Raw genomic sequence first — 24,134 nt, forward strand, 5'->3', positions numbered from 1 at the left:
ACTTAAAAAAGAAATAAGTCATGAGCATTCAAAATTGCCATTTAGCTAAAACACCTGAGGTTCATAAGGATCATCTGCATATATCCCATGTGCCTCTGATTCAAGAGGTTTGACAGGTCACTCAGTGGAAGTTCTAGCCTGGCTGGACTTTTCATTTAGTTTTTACTGATTGTTTTTTTCTGTGCGACTTCTCTTTGTTTTAGTTTGTTAGTTGAGATATTTTGCAGTCATCCTAATGTTAATGGACATTAAGTCCTGGAGGGGTGATTTCAGCCCAGAAATTAGTAGTTTATTGGCCATTTTGGGCTAATTTCTATCTCTTTCATTTCCCTGCTATAAAACCCGCATTTGCGCGGTTTTGCACGCCGTCTCTTTTCATGTAGTCCAGGGACAGACAGATTCAGTGCCAACTTTACCCCTCTCCCCCCAAAGGACCAATCACAATACCAGTAGATTGCCAGGCACCCAGTATTACTGCTGCACAGGTTAAAACAGCACTGTCCAAGGCCAAGAATACAGCTTCAATTGGACCTGACAATATCCTTGGCTGTGTTCTACATGAACTACAGAGTGAACTGGCACCTCACCTGTGTGCCCTGTTCAATCACAGCCTCATCTCAGGCTATGTCCCTATTGAATGGCGCACTGCTACAGTCATCCTTCTCCACAAAGGAGAAGTGACTACAGACCCTGGGAACTATCGCCCCATTAGCATGATGAGCCTGATATGCAAAGCTATGGAATGCATCATCATGGACCTAATAAACAAGGATATAGGGAATCTCCAAACTCTGGATCCCACACAGTTTGGTTTTGTGAAGGATCGATCATGCCTGCTCAACTTGGTCGACTTCTTTGAGTCAGTCACCAGAACTGTGGATGAAGGCAAGGTGGTTCATACAGCCTACCATGATCTGGCCAAGGCCTTTGATACCATTTCCCACTCAGAAATCATAGAAAAACTCAGTAAGCTAGGCATCAACCCCCTTTATCACTAGGTGGGTTGCAAACTGTCTCACAGATAGAACTCACAATGTGAAAATAGCTGACTCCAAGTCAGACTGCCGACCAGTCACAAGTGGAGTCCCACAGGGCTCGGTCCTGGGTCCTGTCCTGTTCGGTATCTACTTCTCTGAAGTCCAGGCCAACATGAAGGGACTCTGGCTGGCAAAGTTCACAAACAATTTGCAAGTTGGGAGCTATTATTAACTCCCCAAGTGATGCTGACATCCTACAGAAAGCCCTCACTGACACCAACGACTGGTGTCAGAACCATTGCCTTACGCTCAATGCCAAAAAATGTGTCGTCATCCTCTTTGGGAAAAACTTGGTTCCCATGAATTACCACATCGATGGTAGTCCACTGAACACAGAAAGCTTTATAAGAAATCTGGGAACACAGGTTGACAGCAAACTTTCTTTTGACTACCACATTGCCACTGTGGTCAGAAAGTCCTTATATGTGGCACATCTCATTACTAAGGGTTTTGCATCCAGGAAGAAAGAGGTCATTGTCTCCCTCTACTCTTCCCTCATTACGCCAATCATTGAAAACAATGCCCCATTTAGCATGTATCTCACTAGGCACCTGCAACAATTGGAGAGGCCACAAAAGTACCTCACAAAGCGGATCTTAGGCCTTAAACACTTGTCCTATATGGACAGACTCAAAAAACTCCAACTATTGTCTGTCTTATATCGCCTCCTTAGAGGCAATCTCTGTTTGACTTACAAAGCCATGTCTGACCCAGCCCTGTTAGAAATGTTACATTTGAAGAAATCCCAATCCCTCCACACCACGTGCGCCAGAGATCTCAACCTCATTACCACAATCAACAGAACGTGCTGGAGGAACAGGTTCATAACCCAGAGACTGCCCATGCTATGGAATAGACTTCCCATACATGTCAAACAGAGCACCTCAATGGCCCTCTTCAAAAGAAATCTTGATGAGTGGAAGGGAAATAGAAAATTCACCCCGGGGATCACTCCAGTGGCTCTACTCAACAGAGGCACTGGGAACTATGGTTGGGGGCATGATGCCAGAGTAATCCTATGGGCTAGGCTTGTAAAGGCTCCAGGGCCGTTAGCCTAGTACACACATATGAACCACATATACATATATATATATATATATATATATATATATATATATATATATATATATATCAGCTGGGTATAACAGCCCTGTGTTTCTTAATGCTTAGTCAAACACTCTACTTGTGCTGTGCTGTTAAGGTCATAACAAGGCTGAAATATGCATATCTATAGCTAGCAGGGTTTGGCTTTATTGGCCTGAAATTGTCCATCGAAACGACTTAAAAAAATTAATATGTCATGGACATTCAGAATTGCCATTTAGCTGACACCTGATGTTCATAAGGATCATTTGCATATATCCCATGTGCCTCTGATACAGGAGGTTTGAGAGGTCACTCAGTGGAAGTTCTAGCTTGGCTAGGGTTTTCATTTAGTTTTTAATGATTGTTTTTTCTGTGTGACCTTCTCACTCTATTTTAGTTTTTTTGTTGTACTGTGAAGTTTCCCATATCTGGGTGTTGCTTTTTTCTATCGATTAGCTTTGCTTTCTCCTTTGCATAAATATTACACAATACCAAACCTCTTTCTTTCCTATGACCATATTTCTTCTTCAGATATCTCCCACTCCACCTGTTTCTACTAAATTTGGGGACTCATTGTTCCATCATGCTGTGACATAACTTGTACTCGACTTTCTACATTTCACTTTGCAGGTGTTCCAGAACTTCAGTTTGTATTTGTTTAACTTCTACCTTATTAATCTTTTGTTTTACATTCCCTCTTAGTGTTCTTATTTGTTGTATTGTGAAATTTTACATATCTGGGTGCCTTTGCCTGTATTTCTCTTAAAATAGCTTTGGAGATATTTTTTGTATTGATTAGTTTGGTTTTCTTCTTTGCACAACTAGTGCAAGTCCTGGAACACTGACTAACAACTTCAGGTAAGTAACTGCTTGGTCATCTTGTTGAACTTTGCCCCTTACCCTCACAACAGTGCGATCTTGAAGTTGATATATTTAGTTAGGGGGGGTGTGGGGGGTGAAGCCCCTCCCACATGTCTAGGTTTGCTTTTCTTCCATTTACATGTTTGTGTCAGATGGCCGAGCAGTTACTTACCTGGAGTGCTTAGTCAGTGTTCCAGGATGTCGGTGTGTTGGTGCTGTCGGTGTTTTCATCTCAGTGGTATGAGTTTCGGGTAAGTGGCATTTTGTTATTCTAAAGTAGAAACATATACATATGTATCTATGTCTTCTTGGTTAGATTTTGTGAAAACAGGGTCCACCATTTGAAGGTACTCACCAAGACATAAGGATGAATTCAGCTCCAGCAGTATACTCTCCTTTTCATCATTTCTCAATTTGGACCCCTTTCATCATCTCTCCATTTGGTATCCAATGAAAAAAGGAGGGAAAGAAGAAAGGGAGGAAGGAAGGAAGCATACCTCTCAACTGTTCAAATTTTTGCCACATAATTTTGGTCCATTTCTCATAATTTTTTTTTTTTTTTTTTTTGGCAAATCATTGTGGACTGAAGTCACTAAATAATGACATACATTTAAGTTTCAGACTTCATATCTTTTAGAAAATGCATGCTAACACAAAATCCTGTTATTCCAGTAATTTTCTAAGTTTATAAGAGCAATATTTAAAATCTGTCCCTAATTTTGGCCTTTGTCCTCCCATTACTTTAGGCTTTGTCCAGATTTCTTACACTAAGAGATTGAGAGGCATGGAAGGAAGGAAGGAAGGAAGGAAGGAAGGAGGGGGTGAATGAATATATATGTATACATCATTAATGCCAGACCTGTCTTACTGTATTTTATATATATATATATATATATATATATATATATATATATATATATATATCTATATATATATATATATACACACATACACATATATATATATATATATATATATATATATATATATATATATGTGTGTGTGTGTGTGTGCATGTATGTTTTTTAAAACAACTGTAAGAAAATCAGGGTGGGTTTTTTCATTAAACATACCTGTGGCAATACCGTCAAATAAAGAAAGTACTCTAATTGGCTTCCTCTTCTCTGCTGGAACAGGGGGATAAACCTTTGGTGGATCCTAAAACATTTTAAAAGTAAATTAGAGTATGCTTACAGAGATATGAGTACATCTCTAGGAGTTCTGAACTATTTTACAGTTAAATACATTTCTAGAAAAATATCTTTTCACCCTTTGGAACAAATATTCAGTCATTACTTTCTAATAAAGTCACTATTCATTTTATTCTTGAAAAAACTGACAATATTTTAAAAATTGAAATAAAATAAAAGACCTCAGAGTAGCTGTATAATATACAAAATCAAACACATTACAAACAAAAAGCTCATATATAAGCAATGCACATCTGACTTACAGAGGGACTTGATTCATCCACAAGCTTACTTGAACAAACACAACTACCAATTAAATCTCTGTGAAGGGAGGTACAGTGATATTTATCAAAAGAAGGGAATAGGTAATGAATGTGTATGCTTTACTGGGGATCATTTGAAACTCCTTCTGGTTTTTAGTAGAAGCTAACATGACTAAAAGTGCATGACATTCAAGTTGAAATAGCATGATTCCAGTTCCAAAAAAAAAAAAAAAAAGCAAAGGCACCAAGGATTGCAATTCTTGAACTGAATTAGATGAAAATTTCTTGGGGAAAAATACTTTTTTTAAAGTGCTTTTGCAGGGGGCAAGCTCTCCCATGCACCCCCCCCAAACTTACATAATACATCCCAACTCCATGATTGCACTGACTTGAAGAAGGGAGAAATTACCCCCAAAAGGGAATCAATTCTGGCACAATTTGCCAACAGTGATTTCCTGAGGAGGAACTCTTGATTGTCAACGAGTTGAAGCTCAGGCAGTCGAAGCTACACAGTTCAAGCTTCAGCCATCAGTAGGATAACCCATAATTCCTTTGCCTACATTACACCTAACTGCCTCAGAAAGAAAATGTGATTTTCTTTCATGCCCAGAAAAGTAATGATTTAATTTTGTTTCTTTGTTTCTGTTTTCGTTTCAGTTTGGAGCAGTAAGTTAAAATTTTATTACACCTGATGGCTAGCTATTTTGTAAAGGAGGAAGTTGTCTCTACTGCTCATTTATTATACTCCCTAATATACCATGATGAAGGAATGGTGGATAATTTTTTTTGTACCGTCCCAGGACTCTATCCAATGGCCCGTTCTTTCTGGGGGTGTGAATGCTGATCATTCCATGGCTGGGTGAGAGTCCTACTTCCCATTTGGTCCTACCTGGGAATTCCAAACGGACCTTCCATTCCCATCTGAAAGTCAAGTAGCACAGAGCAGGCCAGTTTGTTGGCCCTGGGAAGTGGGCTAGCTTTTCTCCATTAGGAGGACCCTCCTTCCCTTTAGCAGCTCTCCCCACTGGAAGCACCTTCCTACCTTCAGCAGCTCCTCTGAACTTGCTATTGCTGTCCTCTAAGAGAAGGTGTGGTAAGTATCATGGCAGCATGGGCTTATGTGGATTGAACTCCACAGGTTACTGGTCCCACTAAGTGTTACCCTTGCAGTAAACCAAAACCATCTCCTTCTCCCAGGAAGAGTGAGCAATCTACAACCACTCACTCACTCCCAGACCCCCAGCCAGTTCCTAAAGGTACTTAAACCACTACTCAAACTCAGGTCACCTGTGGCACAGTAAATGCTTAAATGGTGAAGAGTTTTATTTATTGCTGTTGAAGAGTAATGCTTTGGTTTTTGAAGTGTACAGCACTAAGACATATTGATAAGTCAATCAGTGAGTAAGCAAAGGTTAGTTTCTAGCTGAGATTTAATTTCTGAAAAGGAAGAATTTTATTCATGGTCCCTTCTGTCCCAATGCCTGGCAACCACTAAGCCTCTCACAATCAGACTCCGCACATTCTTTCTCCCATACAGCCATGAAGTGCCATCATTCAAGCAGCTACTATTGTTTTCTCAAAGGTATCCCAGAAATGAGGGCATTACTTTAAAGGCTAAGCTCCACACCTCAACAGGTGGGTTGTGTTACATACATCACCACAAGGGCCACTGCATGCTTCTCACATAAATTCATGCTTCCATGAAGACAAATGAGGAAGAAGAGGAGGAGGAATTAAAAGAAGTAGGTTTGAGACATAATAAAGAAAAAAGCAAATGACTTCAGGATACAGTGAAACGAGGTGGTGGTATATTTTTTCATACATGAATTCAGTGTACTTGGAATAAAATATGGTAAACATGATGTGGCAAAAGACCAATGTGAAGAAATATTGAAAGGAACAAAAAGCAGTACAATAATACTGAAAGCATTTCCGAGGTCAAATAAGAAAAAAGTGTAATGATGCATTATGTTTTGGGGAGGCTGAGGAAGGTGGGGAGTGCTTCCAGCATATAGAGAAAATAATTATTGGACATAATATTCAACAGTATGTTTGGTTCCAGCTTATATCCTAAAAAAAAAAAAAAACAAGGGGTGTTGTACTGTGCCAAGAAGAATAGAGGGTTAGGATTAATAATTCATGTTATGTACTTCACATCTTTACATTTATTTGGGGGGGGGGGTTGAAGGAGGCGAGACAAGAAAAAATAGTACTGTGATAAATGTGATAAGGGAAAAAAATGCAAAGAAGTGAGGAGAATAATTGAAAATGGGAAAAAGGAAAACTTGACAGTTAAAAGAAAGAGTTTAATATGTACATATATTAGGAATTCAGAAAACTGATATGGAAGTAGGAAGGAAGGAATGGAAACAAGGTTAAAGAACAGAACTGTTATGTTAAACCATAGGATGATTTGAAAAAAGTGAAGGAAAAAAGCTATAGAGACAGGAAAGATTTCAAGTCAGGGAAGTTTCAGTTTTTTTTCTGGAGACTTATAAAAGGATAAGCAACAAGAAGAAATATTATGTAATTATATCTGTAATCTACAGTCTACTCATCATGTTTATTTGATAGACACAAAAGTATGCATGTTTTGGAGAAGTTTAAGGAAAACACAGTAGTATAAGCTGAACTTACCATAACAGTAGATGTTCAAATGATCAGTGCAGCAGTAGCCTTAGCTATATAGGTTATATTCTGCCAATGATATAACAGGCAGACAGCTTCCAAAGCTTCAGGACACTTTCCACATGCCCAGATTGTCAGGGCAGCTTGAGCTGTGATGACTAAAAGGCAAGTTTGCACGAGAAGTTCTTCAGAGCTTTCCTACCAGCAGACAGTAGGAGGCTGAGCCCTGAAAGGACAATGCTAAGAAAAACAAAAAATAAATGTTGACATCCTGGCATAAAAGACAACAAAAAAACAATGGGGGTGGAGGGAGAGAGCAACCGCTGCACCAGTGATCATTCGAACATCCACTGTTATGGTAAGTTTAATGTACACAACTGTACTACGTTCTTCATATTGATCACTACTGCAGTAGCCTTAGCTATATGGGCAGATTACCTTAGCTAACAACATTTGGGAAGTGGAAGGACAAGATTTCAGGATCCTTGTAGAACGGTCCTAGAAAACCTTGATCTGGACGTAGAGAAGGAATCAAGCTTACGGTGCTTTGTAAAAAGTATGCACAGAGGAACAAGAAGCAGCTTCTAGAATACTTCTAAAATTCAACCCTTTTCAAACAGCCATAGATGAATACAAGGTCCTGGCAAAGTAGGTCTTGACTCAACCTGGAATAGTTTTGTCATGATGAATATAACTTAGACAACCATTTGGAAACAGTCTGTTTTGACATAGGTTGTCCCTTCTTCTTATCGTCACAAGAAAATAAAATTGATCTGAAAGAATTAGTATTGTCAAGATAGTACCTTAGATACCTATGAACATCCAAGGTATGGATTGTCCTTTCGCCCTCAATTTTAGGTTCAGGAAAGAAAATGCGATAGGGTTGACTTACCACAAAACCTTGCAACACAGATACACTTCTTGCAGTGGTCAGAGCAATCAGAAAAAAATGTTTTCCATGTTAAGAACCTCAAGTCAGCCACATCAGATGGTTCAAATGGAGCAAGTGTTAGCTTATTGAATGCAAAATTAAATCCCAAGGAGGGGCTGTACTGATTTGAGGTATTGCCAGCTATGCCAGGAGAAGTAGGCCAGTGGATGTGTAACAAACGCCAGCATAGCTAGCTGGAGTTTTGTGAAGAATCATATGTCATTTGTATATCAAACTGATTTGTACAGGTGCTTGTGTTGAAATGTACTTGTGTCAAAAAATATACCAACAGTGGGTCCTGCTGGACAGAAAAAAGAAATTCACCTGTATGTCAGACTGCATTATAACTGCCGAAATTAATATTGTAACAGAGAATACTGGAAGAGATGAGGTTAAGCTCAGCCCTAGCTAATTTTAGAAAAATACCCTGAAATTAAATTATTTAACTTCGGCTATAAAGATTGTATCGCACAGGTCTCAATGCAAGCCAGAGACAAAAAGTCTGTACTAGGAATCCTTATGTATTGTCCTTAGCAATGAACTGATTGCTACCTTGGAAGGGTAGAAGTGTTGAAATGGCTTTATGGCTTCCAGATGCTATAACACATCCTAGCAAAGCTCTATTTGTGTGTATGGTAACACATATGATTCAGTTTCTAGTAAAGGGGGGGTATTATGGGAATCGAAGTCAGATGACTAGATGTACGTGATGTCATTCTGTAATTCAGCCTGAAATGATGTTTTAATACTAGATGAAACAGAAGTCTCAGGAAGTCTGCTTTTGTAACCTACTTCATCTTGTCTTGTTTTAGTAAGTAACCAGGGCATAATAATTCTTTATTCTTTAGTTTAATCAGGAAAATATAGTAAGATTAGTTAAGTACTGTTTTTCTGAATCTCTGTGAATCTATTTATCTGTGTTATTTTAATATTTCCTGTGATTTAAACTCTGGGGTTTATTGTAAATAGATAGTATTTTCATGTTCTTTTATTATTTATTAAATATGTTTAAACTTTTCATTGTGGCTGGTCCTTTAGAGAATATTTTAACCTCTGACAGTACTTGTATCTATTTGGTGACTCTGTGGCCACTCCTGAAAGCCTTACTGCATTGTTCAAACACTATCATTTGTAATAATATTAATTTCACTCAGTATAATTGGGTACTCTTGTAAGAGCCTTAGAGTAGCTGGCTTTGGAGTGTCTGTTGGCAGTGTAACTACCTTGTAGTCTGGGCAGAAGGGGTCATAGATAGTAAATCTGTGCCAGCCTTTCCCAGGTGTGTGTGTATGTGTGTGTGTGTGTGTGTGTGTGTGTGTGTGTGTGTGTGTGTGTCAGCTGCTTGGAGCAAAGACGCAAACCACTGGTTTCACAGACAGGGCTCTGGAGGACTTGGCTTGGACACTCGCCTGAGGACTCAACTCTACAGCTGTGCCAGTGGGAAGTCTTACTGGGGACCTGTAGAGAGAGAGAAGACCCATCCCCGGGCTGAATGTGTTCCCTGTGTGCTCTTAACAGAAACTGTGCTTGATGCAGAAAGCTGCATCTGGAAATACTGTGTGTATCCATTTTTGTTCCAAGTGAATGCCTCTCTTCAGTGTCAGTGATGACAATTCAGGCCCCTTGATTAGCAGCTCAGAGGAGGGGACGTCACAGCGGCCACTGTTTTTCTTGAAGGCCTCAAACAAAATCCCTTTCAAGAACATTTTGACATGACACTTCAATGAAAGAGGAGGATCCATGAGCAGACATGTTGAAATGGCCAATAAATGAACTTGATAATAGAATAAGAATGGCCACAGAATAGTAACTCACACAAATATTGTAAAACCATATAACAACTAGCCCTGAATGGATGCTGCTTATGTTGTTGGCATCAACTAGAAAACTTTTCCATTTACTAATATATGACTTTCTGGTAGCTAGATTTATTGCCTGCATTAGTACCTGTTGCTTGTCCTCAATAAACAGGTATCTAAAAGTAATTAAGACCCTATCATACAGGCAGCCAGTTGAAGATGACTGACATTGGGGTGTACCAAACACCCCTGTTCTTGTGTGAGTAGATCCAATCTGTGAGAAAACTTGTGGTAATTAATCTTGACCATTACCAAAAGAAGGGAGAGTTACTGTTGCCAGGGCTAGAAGGAAATAACCTCATTGATCTTGGGGATTCTTTCTGAATCTTCACAAGTATCCTGGATATTAGTGGAAAGGCTGGAAAAGCATACAGGGACATTCCTATCCAAGGAAATGATAAGGCATCTATCTTATAGTCTTTCTTTCATGGAGATCTGGAACAGAATCTTGCCAGTCGGTTGTTCAAAGAGAAGCCAAAAAAGTCCAGTTGAGGAACGTTCCAGAGATGGATCAAATCTTGGATGATACCCTGATCTACTTCCTCTTTGTGAGGGTCTGCCTTGTTCCTGAAAAGCTTGTCTGCCACCCAATTTTGCTCTGATGGAATGTAGGATGGCCACAGTGGTGCAGCGGTTAGCATTGTCACCTCACAGGAAGAGGTTCTCCGGTTCGATTCTTGGCTGGGGTGGCTTCTGTGCGGAGTCTGCATGTCCTCCCTGTGGTCACTTGTGTTTCCTCCAGGTGATCTGGTTTCCTCCCACTTTCCAAAGACATGCAGTAGATGGACTGGGCACTCTAAATTGGCCATAGGTGAGAGTATGTGCACAAGGGAGTGGTGCAATTGAACTACCGCGGCAGGGCTAGCCAGCCAGTAGTGTAAACCTTGAATTGTGATGATTGTCACTGCGGAAGTGACACCCCAACCCAATATGCAAAAATGGGAAAAGGGGTTGAGGATGGATGGATGGAATGTAGGATGCCTGTAGAGTGAGACGGTGCTGTGAAACTATATCCCAATCTAACTCATTGTTTTCTGCAAAGGGGGTAAGACCTGTTTTCCCTTGCTTGTTGATGTACCATATAACTGTGGTTTTGTCTGTAATGATTTGAAGAGGTCAAGGGGACCAAAGAAGATAGAGAGAGTTTAGGACCTTAATCAGAGCAAGCATCACCTTGATATTTATGTGCCTGCAGCTGTTCTTGCTTTCCCTCACCACCTGCACTTTTATTCCCTGCTGAAACTGCTCCCAGTGAAAGTTCTAAGCATCTGTGGTGACTGACTGGTTTGGAGCAGGGAGGGAAAAGGCAAGACCTGGATTTAAGGAAGTTGGTTATCTTCACCAAAAGATTTATTTTTTGACATACCCCAGCACTGGGATTTAAAAAGATATAGGATATTGATGCTTGGAACAAAGAGACTTCGGACACCACTGCATCTTTCTCATGTGGAGTTTTGCCAGGGCTATCATGAGACTCAGATGCCATGAGACCCAAAATCCTGAGATATTCCCTCACAGTGACCTAAGCCTGAGTGGAAAACCTTAGAAACAGATCTAAACAAAGAGCTATTTTCTCTTGTGGCAGAAAACCTCTTTAAACTGAGGTGTCTAGATGACATCCCAGGAACACAATCCCATGCAAGGGAGTCAAGAAAGACTTTTGAATGTTGTCTTTGGAATCCCAGCTTGTGTAAGAAATCTCTCACCCAAGAGAGACAGAGATTCCTGACACTGAAAAAACTCTGCAAAGATAAGCAAGTCGTCTAAATATGAAAAAGTGTGGGTACCCTGTAGCCTGCATTGAGCTATAACTGGAGCTAAACCAGGCACTTGGTGAACACTCTTTGTGCAGTGGATAGTCCAAAGGATAAGGCAGAGAACTGAATATGTGATCCAGACACACAAAACCTTAAAAACTGTCTATGTATGGATGAATACGGATGTCAGGATAAGCATCTTTTAAGTCTAGTGTTACCAGGAAACTTGAAAGAGGAAGAAGAGGTGAGAGGTTGTGAAGTGACACTATTTTGATTTTTGGCACTATCACAAACAGGGTTAGGAAAGAAAGATCCAGAACTGGTCACCAAACATTTTCTTTCTTTGGCACTAGGAACATCTAGAATAACATTTCCACTTGGGAAAGAAGAACTGGTTCTATAATTCCTTGGGACAGCATGTGATGAAGAACAGGTGGAAACAAAAGAGTCTTATCTGGACGATAAGAAATGACCCCATGGAAAGTAGGAATTTCCTCCCACTGCCATCTATAACCTTGATGAATGACTTTCAGAACCCATTTATCTGAAATAATCTGTTGCTAGACAGAAAACTAGAGTGACTTACTGGAAGAAAAAAGGAGCCAAGGTGGAAGGAGGTCACATGGTCTTGTGAACAGTCATTCAGACAAGTTGGAATGTCCTTGGTTTTGGGAGGTTTGAGACTTGTTTTTGGAACCCCCTTGCCATTTCTTCATAAACGTCTATTTATTTGAATTTTGTTGTTTCTGTTTTTTTTTTTTTTTTTGCCAAAATTGGATGAGGAGATAGAAAATTCCTTGGACAATTTGGAAAAGGAAAGCTGAAAAGTCAGCTTGGCCCTAAATCACACATTTTATCACCTCTGGAGCAAAGAGGCCAAACACTGCGTCTCTAAAGGAGCATTTAAAATCTCATTTTTAATATCATATGGGAGATTCTGAGAAAGCAGCCATGCAAACCTCCTTAAAACAGTACCAGTGGCCATAGCCCTGGAAGAAGTATCAACAATCAACAGAGTTGTGCACATGCTGCACATAATGAGTAGTGATCTGTACAATAAAGGAAACCAAGTTATTGAAAGCAGATTTTTCCTCATAAAAATAAACTGCAAATAAAACATTCCTCATATTTTCACAATTTGTCAGAACAAACTTTAACATATGAGTCCGGCAATTCAAAATTCTGAAAATCAAAGTTGCAGAAGTATACAATTTTTCTCCATACCTATCAACACTTTTCCCATCCTTACCAGAAAGAGTAGGATTGGAATTAACTAAGTCCTTAACAACAGTTGGGATCACCTAAAGCTACAGCTGCTGGGTAAGGTTTGGGAATACTATATAAAAATTTAAAAGACTAAGGAACTATATATGTATATGGTGGATATAAAAAAGTGTCCACACCCCTGTTAAAATGCAAGTTTTTGTGATATAAAAAATGAGACCACAATACATCATTTCAAAACTTTTCCCACCTTTAATGTGACCTATAACCTGTACAATTCAATTGAAAAACAAACAAATCTGTTAGGGGAAAAATATAAAAAATAAAAAACATACAATAAGCTGGTTGCATAAGTGTGCACCCCTTAAACTAATACTTTGTTGAAATACCTTTTGCTTTAATTATAGCATTCAGTTTTCTTAGGTACACACCAGCCATCAATTAAAGAGACTCTGATTAACTCCAAATATAGTTTAGCTGTCCTAGTAGGATTTTTCTGACATTTATTCAGTTGCCTGCTACAGCAAAAGCCATGGTTCGCAGAGAGCTTACAAAGCATCAAAGGGATCTCATTGTTAAAAGGTATCACTCAAGAGAAGGGTACAAAAAAATTTCCACAGCATTGGATATACCATGGAAGACAGTGCAGACAGTCATCAAAAAGTGGCGAAAATATGGGACAACAGTGATGTTGCAAAGAACTGGACATTCCTCCAAAATTGATGAAAAGACAAGATGAAAAGTGGTCAGAGAGGCTGCCAAGAGAACTACAGCAACACTGGAGGAGCTGCAGGAATGTCTGCCAAGTACTGGGTGTGTACTACATGTGACAACAATCTCCCATATTCTCCATATGTCTGGCCTAAGACAGAAGCCTTTTCTTACACAGAAAAACATCCAGGCATGGCTAAAAAAATGTGTTATGGTTTGATGAGACCAAGTTGAACTTTTTTGCCACAATTCCAAAAGGTATGTTTGGCGCAAGACAACACTTTGCATCACCAAAAGAACACCATCCCTATGGTGAAGTATGGTGGTGGCAGTATCATGCTTTGAGGTTGCTTTTTTTTTAGCTGGAAGTGGGGCTTTAGTCAAGGTGGAGGGAATTATGAACAGTTCCAAATACCAGTCACATTTGGCCCAAAATCTTTAGGCATCTGCTAGAAAGCTGAAGAGGAAAAGGAATTTCACCTTTCAACACAACAATGACCCCAAGCATAAATCCAAATCAACAAAAGAATGGCTTCACTAGAAGAAAATTAAAGTTTTGGAATGGTCTAGCCAGAGGCCAGACCTAAATCCAATACACACTCTGTGGGGTGGCCTGAAGAGGGCTGTGCACAAGACATGTACTCACAATCTGACAGATTTGGAGTACTTTTGCAAGGAAGAGTGGGCAAATATTGCCAAGTCAAGATGTGCCATGCTGACAGACTCCTACCCAAGAAGACTGAATGCTGTAATTAAATCAAAAGGTGCTTCAACAAAGTATTAATTTAAGGCTGTGCGCACTTATGCAACCAGTTTACTGTACGTTTTTTATTTTTTATATTTTTTCCCCTAACAGATTTGTTTTTCAATTGAACTGTACAGGTTATAGGTCACATTAAAATGGGAAAAGTTTTGAAATGATTTATTGTGGTCTTATTTTTTATATCACAAAAACCTGACATTTTAACAGGGGTGGGTACACTTTTTATATCCACTGTGTGTGTGTGTGATATATATATCTATGGGTCTACTTCTGTAGACCAAATTTACAATTAACTGAATTTTAGTTTACCAAGATGACTACAACAAAATTTCTCTAAACCAAAACTGCATGTTACCAAATTTTTTACAGGGAATGAAGACACCTGGCCAACACGGGGAAATTTGCCCTTTTCCCCACTGTAGTGCAATCCCAGAGTTGGTGCATTTAGTCAGGGGGAGGGGTTGTGAGGGAAGTAGCCCCTCCACCTGGTGGGCTTGACATACTGTGGTGTCTTGGTAAACTAAAATTCGGTTAAGTGTAAATTTGGTCTACAGAAGTAGACCCATATATATATATATATATATATATATATATATATATATATATATATATATACATACATTCTATCTACCTTTTTGGGGGGGGACAGCTGGCTGACTATTAGGAAGGCTACAAAGAGCAACATACACACATCATCTAAAGCAGACAGAATAGGACATATATAATATATGGGTATAGTTTCTGGAAAATTATTCTGTAACAACTCATAGTATTTTCTGAGACTGAGAAACCTCAGTGTTCTCCCAATCTGAGGAAGAAATCCTGTATTTATCCCTCCAGCTTCCTGCTCAGAATCAGAATCTTGTAGCTCTTCAGTAAAAGAATAATCTCTCTTTCTTCTACCAGAAACTACTTTACAAGAAGGACCAGTAGCCTAAATTAAACTGTGAGCCAGACCCAGTAAACTACTCCTATCCAAAGAAATTTGAGTATGACTAGATACATGCTTGGTTTTCTATTTCTTTTTGACAGGAAAAATAGGGCCAACCATGTTACTAATGACAGCAGCTGCTTCACCAAGTATGGGCAAAGCATCCTGACACAACAGGGACATTTTCCTTGTTCCCTCTCCCAGGAATGACAAAAGTTGCTCTCTCCTGCCACTGAGGGGATCTCAACAGCAACAGAGGACATGGGTAACCCCCAGTCCATAGTGGCTTTAGGTACTACACCAAGGGGAACTGGAGTAAAAGATAAGTGGTATAAGATATAGCAAATGGCCACAGCAGAGTCACCCACATGCAGCTGAGGCTAATTGCTAGCATACTGTGATGGCAAAGCCTGTTTGCTTAACTTCTTTTTGTGGGTGGAAGGATCGACAGTGGGATCAACAATGTGTTGCATGGTCAAGACGAACATTATGCCTCTTTCACACTGAAGACATGCAGCAATTACAGCAAACACAGCCAGACTGCAAATGTTACTTTTTGACAGAAAAACACAGTAAAAATCACTTTAAAACACTATCCCAGCCCCCCGAAACCCCCTCAAAATGTAAACACATTCCAGTTACTTTACACTACTTTAAAACTCACAGAAATAATGAGTGCTACATTTAAAAGTATGTTACAATCTCGAGACAGTCTGCTAAAGCACAACACTCCTAGCTTTATAATAACTTTCCTGAAGAGGAAAGTAACAAACATCAACAAAATAAAGAAAATGGAAGTTTTTTTTCCTCAAAAGGAACTTATCAGCCCAGCAAGGAAAGCACAAGCCAACTGTTGATCCTCAAAAGCCTAAGAGCAACATACTCTTCAGCAGCAAGAAAGGCTTTGCACCCAAACTTATCTTTTAGTCAGCTCACCTTGAGCTGCCTGACAGTTTGGGTTCATGGAACGTGCCCTGAATCTTTGGAAACTGTGTGGCTGTTATATCCTTGGCAAAATATAACCCATATAGCTAAAGCTGCTGCAGCCGTGATCAATACGTTGAACATCAGCATGCTTATGCTTGTTTTAACAGAACAGGTACAAATACGATATCATGCATAAAATATACAAATATGAATAGAAGTGCAGTAGTAAAGATGGATAGGATTCCTAAGAGAACGTCTAAGAAGCCATACACGTCAAGCAGAGCACCTCCTTGGCCCTCTTCAAAAGGAACCTTGATGATTGGATGGGAGATAGGAAATTCACCCTGGGGATCACATCAGTTGCCTTGCTAGACAGGGATCCAGAGAAGTTAACATTGTGGGAAGAAATATCCAGGGAATTGTTATGGCTAGGCTTGTATAGGCCCTAGGGCCGAAAGTCTTGTACCAACCTATGAACCTAAGGAATTTAGACAGTTAGATGTTAATAAAAACACATGAGGAAAATTTTGAGAATTTTGATATCCTATAGCCCACGTGTCCCTAAGAGACCAAAATAAATGATGATGTAGTGGAAGCACAATATTTGCAAGGGAAAGAAAATATTATAATGGGTCGGTACTGGCAAAGAGCTGATGGCCACAAGAATAAATTCCCCTGAAACTCCTATGAATGTTATGTTCCTAAGGATATTGTTTATACTGTAACTTTATAGAATGTATGGAAACACAGATGTGAAGAACTGATATATGTAGTATGACATAGGATTGTGAAACTGTATTGAAGGGAATACAGAAAAGGTTATAGTAGAAAGGGTGAGGGGAAGAAGTATGTTGAAAAATATTACATGTAAAATATGAAGGAACTGAAATTAGTTTCTGAATTATATATGATGTGTTAATAATACTGAAAGTATGTCCATTTAGTGAATGAAAAAGTGATGTATACATAAAACTCCTTACTTTTTGGATAACTGCCATGGGATCTTTTACAGCCACATGAGCTACAACCAACTCAGGCAGATGGAAGCTGAGAACAGTACACTCAGGAGGGCAGCAGCCTCCTTGTGCAGCACTACATTGTCTGTAATGGAAAATAAATCCAGGCACCCAGTATAAGAACAGAAGCTACAGTTTTCTGATCTTCCAGCATTAACTCTGAGTGTGCTTACGTGTTGAGCCATGGACACTTACTTGGTGTAAACAATTACTTCTTTATTTTTGCATTTTACAGCTTTCTACAATGATTTCTGTATACATGTCTTGCTTTTAATTTATTTTAATTATGTAGCATAAATTGTATAAATGCATTTATGAATAAGTCTACAAAACTATTCTGAAATTTCCTCTTTCCTATGACTACATTTTGCACTCTATACTTGTGTTCCCAGGCTGTGATTGAGATTGGTCCCTGTGGATCAGTCTGCTGCACTGGTAAAGAGATAAACTAACAAATAAATAAAACTAATCTGTCTATATGTGCAAGCCTGGTAAGTGCACTTTTCCTTTGCAGACCCTTTTCAGGTAGGGCCTAGGTGATAGGGCTAAGTGAAACTGCAAAGCATATGGGAAGTTTTGAGTAACAAAAATCACTAAAATATTTTGGGAAGAACCAGAACAAAAGAAAAGAAAAAAGTCTCCAGATCTGGCAGCCAAAGAAATCATGGAATGAAAACATAAATTTTACAAGTATAAATTACTGGAATAATTAAGAACATTACTAGAAGAACCATGTATTTTTAGGGTCTATATTACAACATCAAAGTTTCAAAACTTCGAATGTTCGAATACTGACCCCTATTCAGTGAAAGCTGAAAATATTGAAGCAACAGAAAAACTAATTTTTTCCTATGGAAATAATTTGGTTGTCTGTTTCTGTTGCTTCGGTATTTTCAGTGCTGTGGTAGAAAGTTACGAGGCGGGTTCAGGTAAGTGTGCGATTGAGTGCGGGTGAGGTTAGTTAGGGTGCAGGTTAGGTATGTGTGCGATTGTGTGGATGTGAGGATTTGGGCGGGTTAGGTGAGTTAGGGTTAGGTATGTGTGCCATTGTGTGGACGTGAGGGTTAGGACACATTAGGTGAGTTAGGGGTAGGGCGCAGGTCAGGTAAGAGTGCGATTGTGTGGACGTGAGGGTTCGGGCGGGGTAGGTGAGTTAGAGTTAGGGCACGGGTGAGGTGATTGTGCGATAGTGATGGACCTTAGGGTTAGGGTTTGGGTTAAGGTAAGTGGATAGTTAGTGGTGTGTGTATAGTTTAGTGCAGGGTTAGGTGTAAGATTTTAGGTGTATGTGTGTGGATTGCTGTTTGTTTGGTGTGCTTGTGTTGTGTGTATGTGTTTTGGAACAGCAAATTTTTTTCCCTAGGAAAAAAATTCGCTGTTCTGTATGTTCGATGTTTTCAGTTTTCGCTGACTAGGGGTCGATATTAGAATATTCTAAGTTTTGAAACTTCAATATTCTAATATAGACCCTATTTTTATTAAATGTGCTTACTTATATCGAAACTGTTATCATAAAATATTCATAAAGACTTTCACAGTTAATGAAAACTGAAACTTTTCATAAATGAAATTAAAAATGTTTTTATAGTAATCATGAAGGAAAACAGAAAAGCTAAAGTTTTACTTAAATTTTCAAAGCATTAAAGTGTCATAGAAATTGTTGCTTTAACCAGTGTGTAAATATCTCTTGTCAGAATATCACTAAAGTGAAAATGAGCTGACTTTGATTTAATATTACTTTCTTTTACAAAAAAAAATGATATAATGTTAATGATTATTAAATATTTTTTAAGGATAATGACTGAGATGGATATTAATACACTGTATACTCATGCACTGTTATGTATCCACTCCTAGGGAGACTTTTGCATTGGTGGGTGTGATAAAATCAAAGTAACGCACAATGTAAATTCAACATTTTAACAGCATGTCAAATAACTTCAAAAAGTGGTTCCGGCAGTATTCAAAACTTCAAAAAGCAGGCTAATTAGCCACTCCAGTAGTGTAGATGGATAAAGCCCTGACTACAGCCCAGTTGACCCTGGTTTGATTAGTTGCTCAGATAAGTATAGAGTGGCAGGGGAGGGTAGTTATAGGGGCATTCTCTGTGGTGATTCCTGGTGGAGGATGCATTGAGGGGGTATAGCTTAAGGAGGGTTAAAGACGGTGGACAGGGCTACCACAGGCTGGCACAACATCAGAGGCCGTAACTAGAAGTCCCAGTTGGAGACGAAGGAGCCTTTGTAGCAATTTAAGTTAGATGCCACACAATATCCAAGTATCAATGACAAAATTAGTACACAGACACAATTAAATCATGACATTATTTCAATGTAGAAAATTTTGACTCTGAATATAATGTTATACTATATAAATATTTTATTAATTTGTATGAATTTGAGATACCTGTTTATAAATTTATATTTTATTTATTTATTGTTTGATGTGATGTATTTTTTAGGTAACTGAGAGGTGATGTGAATTTTTAAACAATGATTTAAGTACTGAATATTTATAAGGTTTTGTAAATGATTGGCGGACCGGTTAATATGGGAAAGGAAATATTTTGTATATAAATGGGTTGTGTCATTAATTGTTACTGTTCTGATGAAGTTCAGTTAATATATGAATGAAAGCACTTAGTTTTATTGAGATTAACAAACTTAGTTATTGCGATGGCTTGGCAGTGTTTTTTTTAAAGACCCATCTATGATCTAGGATACCTAACTTCAACTATCAGCTCAGGTACCTGTAGGAAATGGAACAGGTAAAACAGGGAAATGTCATGACTTAGCTGTTTCACATTCCTTCAAAGAGGCTGGGTGTGGGTGCGCACCTAGGGTGGCAAGATGCCATGTTAGATTCCCCAGTTGAGTCCAAACACTGCACAGGAGGTCTGGCAAGGGGCAGGGCAGTCTTGAGGGGTATGTCACATGCAAAACTGAGTGACACAACCTTGCTCATACCTACTGCATGCACAACCTTGAGCAGATTATTGGACACATGTAGCAGGGATTGGGCGTCAAAGCAAAAAAATCCAATCTGCCTTTTTGATAACAATCCTAGTCCAGATCAGCTCACTCCTCACCCTCAACGAATGAACAGCTGTATGGCTTTTACCAGGGGTAATGAGTCAAGCAGGCAGCCATAAGTAACAGCTCAAGAACCGAAGCAAAAATAATTAAAGAATGAAAAAAATATATAATTTGCAACATTACCGATGCTATTATACAAGCAAAACAGAGAATGATATGCAATGTAAAAAGAAAATAGCAGACCATCCCTGTTTTTATCTTACTTGTGAGTACAAAGCTAGTGAGAGGCCAGGATAATAACAATGAGGCCTACATGGATTTGAGGTCTGTCATATGTAAAATAGTTAAAATACCCATATATATATCTATATATATTATGTCTTTCGGCTTTTCCCAGTTAGGGGTCGCCACAGTGGAACATTAGTCTGCTAATGATTGGTAGTTGATTTTTACATGCCGAGTTACCAGCCCTAACGCACAACCTTCAACGAAGGTACAACCATTCATGCATGTCTCCACGCAGAAGACGCTCTAGCTGAGAATCGAACCGGACAGCGTCTTACTGCAAGGCGACAACGCTTCCGCAGCACCACCACCGCGGTCCCATATATATATATATATATATATATATATATATATATATATATATATATATATATATATTCATTTATTTTATTTATTTATTTTATTTTACATTTGTTGACCGGGCTAGTCTAGCTGGATACATGTCCACTTTCAGTAGAGGCCCGGGGAGATAAGCTCCAGTACAGATAAATGAAAAACTTAGTAATCAATATACAAAATAAGACTAAATAAAAATATTCATATTAAACAAGCATATTTCAGGTACATCAAGAGAAAAATAAAAGAAAAAAATGACTAAATAGCAGCATTAGTTGTAAACAATGAATATTACAGGTTACAACATAAAATTCTGTGAGGACAAAAAAAAAAACTTGTAGTGCAAGAATGCTTATACTATACAATATGCAGGTATAAAATATATATGCACAGAAAGACTAAGGTCAAAAGAGGAGACAGGTTAATTATATACAAATATAATGTAAAAGAAAAAATATATATTCTTCAGTAGGAAGTGTACAGAGTGACTGGTCACAGTGTAGTTTAGGAGGAAATCTATATTTATAGGTAAAATAATATGTACTGGTTTATGAGTAGTGAGGGATAGGCAGAGCTAAGTTTAATCAGGTGGATAGAAACCTAGTCAGATTTAGTACAGGGGCACAACCAGTGTGTTCTAAGGTTGAGTTTTAGTCTATTTTTGAAGAGTGATAGAGAGGGAAGAGAGGAAAGGTCGCTGGGGAGAAAATTCCAGGTTTTTCCAACAGCATTAGAGAAGAGAGATTCAACAGCCTTGTTATTAGGTTTAGAGGTATATAGAAGATTTTTGTGTGAGGAATGTAGTGATTTCAGATTTGTGTATGGAGTGATGAGGGTAGATAGAATAGGAGTACAGGAAGGAAGGTTTATATGTATGGAGTGATGGGGGTAGATAGAATAGGAGTACAGAAAGGAAGGTTTATAAAGAGTTTTATGGGCAATGGTTAGTTGATGGAATTTAATCACGTTTTGTAGTTCAAGCCATCCAAGCTGCTTTATATTTATGCAGTGGTGGGTTCTGTAAGGGTTTCCTGTTGCAAATCTAGCAATGTTATTGTAGGAAGTTTCCAGTTTGCTGAGGTTATTTTTAGAAAGGTTAGTAAAAATAGGTGAGGCATAGAGGAGGGTAGAGATTAGATGAGTATGAGCTATGGTTGTTCTAGCTGTGGGAGAAAGGTAAGATTTAATTCTATAGAGGGAGCCAAGTTTTTTGTTGACAGTTTTTATTGTATTGTTGATATGGATGTCAAAGTTCAAATTGTTATCAATGGTGATACCCAATAGTTTGGTGGTTGTGTCGGGTGATATAATGGTGCCATTAGTGGATATTATTGAGAAATCAAGTGGAGAGGATTTGTGAGTTGGATTAAAGAGGAGGAGTTTAGTTTTTTTAGGGTTCAAAAGAAGGCAATGCTGTGTAAACCATTGTTCAACTGTGTTAAATGCCTTCTGGGTAAGAGAGAGAAGTTCAGTTGTGGATTTGGCTGAGCATATAAGTGTGGAGTCATCAGCATATTGTATGCATGTGGCTTGAGGGATGGCTAAATGAAGGTCATTAATAAATATTGAGAAGAGAAGAGGTCCTAGTATGGACCCTTGAGGGACACCTAGGGTAACTGGTTGGAGGGTAGAAATAGTCTTATGCCAAATTACTGCCTGTTGTCTTTTATCTAGGTAGGACTGGAACCATTTTATAGAAGGTGCATCTAATGATAGGGATTCTAGTATGTTGATGAGAATCTGATGATTGACCATGCCAAATGCTTTGGACAGGTCAATGAATAGTGCTGAAGAAAGGTTATTAAGGTTACGTTTTTTGTTTATGCAATCTGTAAAGGAAAGGAGGGCAGTGGTAGTGCTGTGTGAAGGTCTGAAACCATGTTGACAGCTGGAAAGCAAGTTATTTTGGGTTAAGTGGTCAAGTAATTGCCTATGGATACATTTCTCCATGATCTTTGCTAGGGGTGAGAGAAGGGCAATAGGGCGGTAGTTAGAGAGCTCATTTGAGTGTCAGCCTTTATGGAGGGGGAATAATATGAGAGACTTTCCATAGGCTAGGTATGTGACCTTCGGTAATAGACCTATTGCTCAGAATGGAAATAGGATAAGCTACAGCTTTGGCTGATACCTGTAGAAAATTGGCAGGTAGGTGATCTGCTGAGGGAGAGCATGGTTTTAGTTTTTGTATGAGGGTTAGAATGTATGTAGTTGGGACAGGTTGTAAATGAAAAGGAGGGGGTGAGGTAGAGTTATAGGAAGGTTGGGTGAAGCTATTAGGTGATAGCTGACTAGCCAGTGTTTGGATACTATTAGTAAAGAAGGTATTGAATGTATTGGCTATATTCATGGGATTAGTATGGTCAGTATTTTGAGGGTTAGGTGTGGTGGATTGACCTGGGTGGAGTAATTGGTTAATGCTAGTCCAGAATCTTTGAAGGTTGTTTTGATTAGTTTGTTGGAATTGTAAGTAGTAATTTATTTTATCAGAGAGTATAGCTTTCTTAGTGTCATTTCTTAACTGTCTAAAGGTTTGTTGGTCAACAGGGTTTTTAGTCATTCTCCATTTGGCCCAGTGTTTATTTCTAAGGTACATTTTGCGTTTGGTTGCTTTTGAAAGCCATGGGGCAGACTTGGTTTTAACTCTAATTAATCTGGTTGGAGCGTGTTGGTTGAGAATGGCAAGAAAGTTAGAGTGAAAGTAATTGATGGCTTTGTCTAAAGAGAGGTGTTTTAAGGGAGACCAATTGCAAGCTCTTAGTTCTTTTTCGAATAGCTCAGGGTTGAAGTTCTTTTTGGATCTGATATTTTTGACAGATGTTGGATTGGGAGTATGGGTTTTGTGCCTGATAATATAGGTAAGTGAGTGGTCACTTATATCATCTGGGAAGGTTCCTGAATCATAGTTGTGAGGGAGATGGTTTATGAGAATCCAGTCAAATATTCTAGCTTTGTGGTTAGTTTTATTGATCCTGGTGGGGGATGTAATAGTTTGAGTAAACCCATATAGGTTAATGTGGGTTGTAGGGAGGCTGCTACAATAGCAGTTCCAGTCAATGTTTATATCTCCTAGGATTATGGTTTCTTGAGGCAAGTGTTGGGATACCAGCAAAGAATATTTTCCATGGTGGCAATGTTATTACCAGGAGGAAGATACATACAGATGATATAGATGGATTTGGCATTGTTAATATGAAGTTTGGAGATGAGAATTTCTGCATTAAAATCAAGAGGTATTTTACAGTTGTACGTGGTTAACTGTAAGCCTGATTTAAATAGAATAGCTATCCCTCCTCC

The 24,134-nt window shown here is 38.8% G+C and overlaps 1 protein-coding gene across 7 annotated transcripts in view; it reads right to left on the reverse strand.

Annotated features, from left to right (window-relative positions):
* Positions 1-24,134, reverse strand: part of DNMT3A (DNA methyltransferase 3 alpha) — a 5,166,949-nt gene that overhangs the window by 699,328 nt on the left and 4,443,487 nt on the right. For all 7 annotated transcript variants that reach the window (XM_044062880.1, XM_044062879.1, XM_044062877.1 and 4 more), the window contains one exon: positions 4,058-4,142. In XM_044062880.1, coding sequence (XP_043918815.1) covers positions 4,058-4,142 — 85 coding nt within the window. The remainder of the gene's footprint in view (positions 1-4,057; positions 4,143-24,134) is intronic.

The sequence above is a fragment of the Protopterus annectens genome, chromosome 2.part1, assembly GCF_019279795.1.
Source record: "Protopterus annectens isolate FY-2018-M chromosome 2.part1, PAN1.0, whole genome shotgun sequence".
Lineage (NCBI taxonomy): Eukaryota > Metazoa > Chordata > Ceratodontiformes > Protopteridae > Protopterus > Protopterus annectens.